The 5372-nt window shown below is 44.9% G+C and overlaps 2 protein-coding genes across 10 annotated transcripts in view; one reads left to right on the top strand and one right to left on the bottom strand.

Annotated features, from left to right (window-relative positions):
• Nucleotides 1-2295, bottom strand: part of Kif20a (kinesin family member 20A) — an 8587-nt gene extending 6292 nt beyond the window's left edge. Inside the window, exons 1-2 of one of the 4 annotated variants that reach the window (XM_021150683.2) lie at nt 2199-2295; nt 788-971 (exon numbers count right to left, since the gene is read on the bottom strand). In XM_021150683.2, the coding sequence (XP_021006342.1) occupies nt 788-949 (162 nt within the window). In that variant the 5' untranslated portion in view covers nt 950-971; nt 2199-2295. Of the gene's footprint in view, nt 1-787; nt 972-1386; nt 1471-1503; nt 1548-1639; nt 1685-2198 lie in introns of those variants that run through there. The other 3 variants (XM_021150682.1, XM_021150681.1, XM_021150679.1) reach the window with 3 other exon arrangements.
• The window catches only part of Brd8 (bromodomain containing 8), a 44257-nt gene continuing 40452 nt past the window's right edge, over nt 1568-5372 (top strand). For 3 of the 6 annotated variants that reach the window (XM_021150673.2, XM_021150672.2, XM_021150676.2), the window contains exons 1-2: nt 1705-1910; nt 2905-3001. In XM_021150673.2, coding sequence (XP_021006332.1) covers nt 1892-1910; nt 2905-3001 — 116 coding nt within the window. In that variant the 5' untranslated portion in view covers nt 1705-1891. Of the gene's footprint in view, nt 1911-2904; nt 3002-5372 lie in introns of all 6 variants that reach the window. The other 3 variants (XM_021150671.2, XM_021150674.2, XM_029471827.1) reach the window with 2 other exon arrangements.

Here is a 5372-nt window from a genome sequence, read left to right as displayed (position 1 = left end):
AGGCAGGCGGATTTCTGAGTTCGAGGCCAGCCTGGTCTACAGAGTGAGTTCCAGGACAGCCAGGGCTACACAGAGAAACCCTGTCTCAAAAAAAACCAAAGTTGTTAGAAAATCACCATATACTAGGTATGATGGAGTGCGCTTTTAATCTCAACACTCAGTAGTAGGTAGAGAGAGGGGGATCCGAAGTTTAAAGCCAGCCTTGACTATAATACTATCTCAAAATAAATATTTTATTTATTTATTTATTTGGTTTTTTGAGACAGGGTTTCTCTGTACAGCCCTGGCTGTCCTGGAGCTCACTTTGTAGACCAGACTGGCCTCGAACTCAGAAATTCACCTGCCTCTGCCTCCCGAGTGCTGGGATTGTGTACACCACCACACCCAGCATTTTGGTCTGTCTTTCTTTCTTTCTTTCTTTCTTTCTTTTTCTTTCCAGAGCAGAGGACCGAACCCAGGGCCTTGCACTTGCTAGGCAAGCGCTCTACCACTGAGCTAAATTCCCAACCCAGTTTTGATTTTTCAAGACAGGGTTTCTCTGTGTATTGCTGGCTGTCCTGGAACTCATTTGGTAAACCAGGCAGGCCTTGAACTCAGAGATCTGCTATTTCAGTCTCCCAAGTGCTGAGATTAAAAGTATGCACCACAATGCCCAGCTTTACCCTTAATTTTTAAACTGATCTTTAATTTTTTCCGGATTACTGGCTTTTGATCTCATACTACCTTGTATAAACAACTGTTAGCTGAAGATACCACTTTCTGCCCCTAAGCCACTCAACTCCGTTACCTGCTTGTCCTCCAGAGAGGCAGAGATGACAGAGCAGTCTGACAACAGGTCTTTTCGGACCACAGATCTCAGATCTGCAGCTGTGGATTCTAATATGGGAGAGTCTACAACATCCTCATCAGAGAGTAAGCCCGCTGGCGGAGAAAGGATCCCGTGAGACATGACAAGCAGCGTCAGTCAATGTCTAATAAGAGACAAGATAGGTAGAATATTAACGGACAAACCCTGCAAACCTGTAGGTTAAAAACAGTCACCTGGTAAGGGGTGGGGTGGGATGCCCTTGCTTTGGACACTAGGTAGAGACTATACACCATTATTAGCTAAGAGGAAGAGAATGAGAACAACTAGTACAGCCAGAGGCTGCATTTTTGAAGGTAAATAGGCACGGAGAGATACCTAGTTCTAAAGCAGAACAGAAGGCCACGCTCTACAGAGGTGGTCTACAGGCCCGCCAGCGAACGTGTTTTAGGATCCCAAGGGTACTTTTCCAACCTTATTCCAAAGACCACGAGACCTCGGGAATTATGGAAGACACAGGAGCCTTCTGCGGACGCGCAAGCAGCAGCTGATAACCCGGGCTCCAGCCCAACTGCACTCACCCGAAGACAGTCTGCCTCGCCGCTTCTCGGATCCCAGCTTCTACCCACCCGCGCACCAAGACCCCTGCGGCTGGAGAGCACAACTCCGCCCACGAGGAACAGCTTTGTTCCTCTTACAATGTTTTAAACTGCGCGCTGGGCTTGTCCGGCCAATCAGAAAGCAAAGTCTGAAGGACCCAATCAGCAGAAGAGAGGAGGCAGCGCCGACCGGAAGGCCGTTTGCTTTTAATGTGGGTCCGGGTTACCAACTGACATTTCCAAGTTGTTCATCCTGGAATTCGTGTCGCTTAATTCTAAATCTAGACGTTTCTTTTCTGAGGCTTCAGCCGCGATCCCTTGTCCTTTATTAGTTAAAAAGGAGATTTTTTTTTTCCTAGAGGGACTTCGCTTCTATTAGGGCAAACTGACCCACCCACATTACCCACGAGGCCCCGCGAAAGGATTCGCACTGTGTTTCCCAGAGTTCCCCGCGTCTGTCGCCAGCGTTGAAGACGTCGAAGCCAAGATGGCGACCGGGACAGGCAGTGAGTATCGGCCCCCCTTTTATAGTCAAGGCCTTTGTAGAGTTGAGACTAGCATCCCACTTCTCAGGCGTGAAAGGCGTGAGAGGAGTGGGATGTCGGGGAGCGCAGAGCTCATAGATCTGCCTTTCCTGTCGCTTTCGGGACTCCCGCCTGGGGTTTAACAGTGTTGGGAGGAGACGGAGGCTGTGGAGAAACAGCCCGGGAAGCCTTTGTGGGCGGGCTAGGCGCTGCCTAGGGTAAAACGGAAAGGCAGAGTGAAGTGGCCAGCGACTCCGCTGTTTATCTAACCGAGCGGTGAGGAGCAGTCGAGGTGATATGTTAGCTGTAGGCTTTTCCTGCCGCAGGGGGAAACGCGTCTTCCCGAGTTCAGCCATTTTTCTGCTTCCCCACGGAACCGCTTTATAGCCAACGGTTAGGGGGCGGGGCCGCATGTAAACAACTTTATGCAAAGTAGTAGGCGGGCAGTCGGAGCCTGTGGCCGCTGGGAATCGTGGGAAATAAGGCTGAGTTCAAACTGAAAGTTTTAGAAGTGTTTTTTTTAAAATGAGAACCTTATTACCTTTTTTTTTTTTTTTTTAACGTAACACTGCCTTTTTTGTTGTTGTTTTTTGGAAGCAGACCACCTTAAAGCCATGGCATTTTAAACACGATGTTCAAAAAATGTGTATTCAATAAAAAATACTGTAGCCAGTAATGGTGATATTTCATTGGAACGGTGAAAAAAAAAATCAAGATTTGTTGATAATAATTGATGGTAGTGGTTCACACTGTTGGAACAAGTTTGGAATGTATTTATTTTGAGAGAGGCTACTATGGTGTGACTGATCCTGGCTGGCCTGGAACTCATGCAGACCAGGCTAGTCTCTGCATCCTGAGAGCCAGGATTACTACTCCACAGTAATCCTGCCTGGGTTGTTATTTTATCTGAGGTGTTTAGCAGTTCTGGGGCTGAGGACTCGCTCAGAGGTTGTTCCTGAGCATTCTTTATTTTCAGAGCACAAGCTGCTGAGTACTGGCCCAACAGAGCCGTGGTCCATCCGAGAGAAGTTGTGTTTGGCATCTTCTGTCATGAGGAGTGGGGATCAGAACTGGTAAGGAATGAAGATACCTGATTTCTTGAGTCATCAGATGTCACTGAGTTTCTTTTTGTGTTTTGTTTGTTTGTTTTTGAAACAAGCTTTCTCTGTGTAACTCTGGTTATCTTAGAATTCACTCTGTGGACTAGGCTGGCCTGAACTCAGAGAATGCCTGCCTCTGCCTTCCTAGTACTGGAATGTGCAATTAAGCTAGCCAGGACTAAGTATTTTTCACCTCAATATATTCCTTTCTTGAGTTTCATTAAGCTTTATGGAGTAGTCAGCTTTACCAAAATACAAATCACATACCTTAAAATAAGCTTACGGAAAGGGAAAATATTGATGGTTTCTTCTATGTTCACAAAGTTGTACAGCCATCCCTCCAATTTAAGAAGTTTCTTTGAAGTAAATCTCTCTGCACTTACCTCTCCCTCTCTTTCTTTCCCTAGATTTGGCTTCCTTTAGGTATAATATGTAGTCTTCTGGGACTAGCTTTTTAGTCTCTTAACATAGCACTCTCTTCGAGGTTTACTCCCATGTAACAGACATTACTAGTTCTTTTCTAGTGTTGGCCGGATAATAGTACAAACCATCCCTTCCATTCCATGGAGATTTAGTTCCAGGACCCTTGAGGGTATAGAAATGGTAGTAGCTCAATTCCTTTACATAAGATACCTCATATTTGCATGTAACCAACACACATCCTCCTGAGTACTCCAGATTATCTCCAGATTACCTAATGCAATGAAATAGCATGTAAGTGGTTTAGGGCAGAAGAACCTGTGGGGTGGTGACACTTTAGCAAACCCCTACCTCCAAAAATATTTTACATTATAATTCATAGTGGTAGCAAAATTACAATTACAAAGTAGCAACAGGAATAATGTTATGGTTGGGAGTCATCATGACTGAGAAACTGTATTAAAGGGAGGCAGAGTTAGGAAGGTTGAGAGCCACTGGTTAGGGAATGTGTCTGTGCAGACACGGCTTTTTGTTTGTTTTTGGATGATTGTAATGTCCAACCTAGGCTGAGGACATCCAAGAATGCACTTCCCCTGACTCTAGACAGTCAGCTACATATTCATTACCTACACTTGGACTTCCACCTTTGGGCAGATGTGAATTGGGTCTTTGTGGACTTTGTCTTCAGTTCCCCAGAGATCTCACCCAAGAAGTGGAGTCTCTGGGTCATGTGGTAGCTCCAGGTTTGTTTTTTTGGTTTGTTTGTTTGCTTGCTTTTTGAGGAACTGCTGAACCATTTGCTTTATTTTTAAAAATTATATATGTTTACTTGTGTGTTGGGTTGGGGGTATGGGTACATGAGTGCAGAATCCCCTGAAAGCCAGAAGAGGACATCAGATCCCCTGGAGTTGCAGGCAGATATGAAATATCTGACTTGACATGGGTTTGTAGAACAGATTTGGGCTCTATGTAAAAGCAATATGTGCTCTTAACCCCTGAGCCATTTCTTTATCCCTCCAAATTGGAGTGGACGTACTAGGGGTGGAACTCAGAATTTGGTGCATGCTGAGTAAAGATTCTACCATCTTTTTTTTTTTTTAAAAGACAGTCTCACTCTGTAGATCCGGCTGGCCTCCAACTCAGAGGTCCTCCTAGCCTGTCTTGTAAGTGCTAGGATTAAAGGCATGTGCCACCATGCTCAGCAAAAAAAAAAAGGCTAGCCCAGGCTGTCTACTGCTTCAGCATATCCCACTAGCTTGTGTCACAAGTTCAGACCTTGTTTGTTTGCTTGCTTGCTTGTTTCTTTCCTTCCTTCCTTCCTTCATTCCTTCATGACAGTGTATTACTATATAGCTGTGACTGTCCTGAAACTCACTATGTAGATATAGATCAGGCTGGCCTTGAACTCAGATCTTCGTGCCTCTGCCTCTTGAGTGCTGAGATTAAAGGTGTGAGCACTATGACTGACTCAAATCTTGATTTCTTTTAACTAAGCTAGCTTCAAACTCCCTATGTAGCCTAGGATGACCTTGAACTCCTGGTCCTGCCTTTACCTCCTGAATACTATGATTACAGGCAGGCCCAGTTTTTGTAGTACAGATCAAACCAAGGTTTCACACAGGCTAGACGGGTACTCGATGGAACTATAGCCCCACCCCTTTAAGTTTCTTTTTCTGCTTTACTATATTTCTTTATTTTTATAGTAGCTATGCTAGTAAGTCATCTCATTACAGATTTTCCTTCATACTTGTTTGTGTAATTGCATGTGTGCATAAGTGTGGGTGGAGGTCAGAAGACAGCTTGCAGGATTTGGTTCTCTTTCCACCTTGTGGGCTCAAAGTCAGATCTTCAAGCTTGGGGACAAGTGTTTTTACCAGCTGAGCCAACTTGCTGCACCTTGGTTTTGTCTTTTTTTTTTTTTTTT

The sequence above is a fragment of the Mus caroli genome, chromosome 18 (genome assembly GCF_900094665.2).
Source record: "Mus caroli chromosome 18, CAROLI_EIJ_v1.1, whole genome shotgun sequence".
NCBI classification, from domain to species: domain Eukaryota; kingdom Metazoa; phylum Chordata; class Mammalia; order Rodentia; family Muridae; genus Mus; species Mus caroli.
This window is presented reverse-complemented; position numbering and strand designations above follow the sequence as displayed.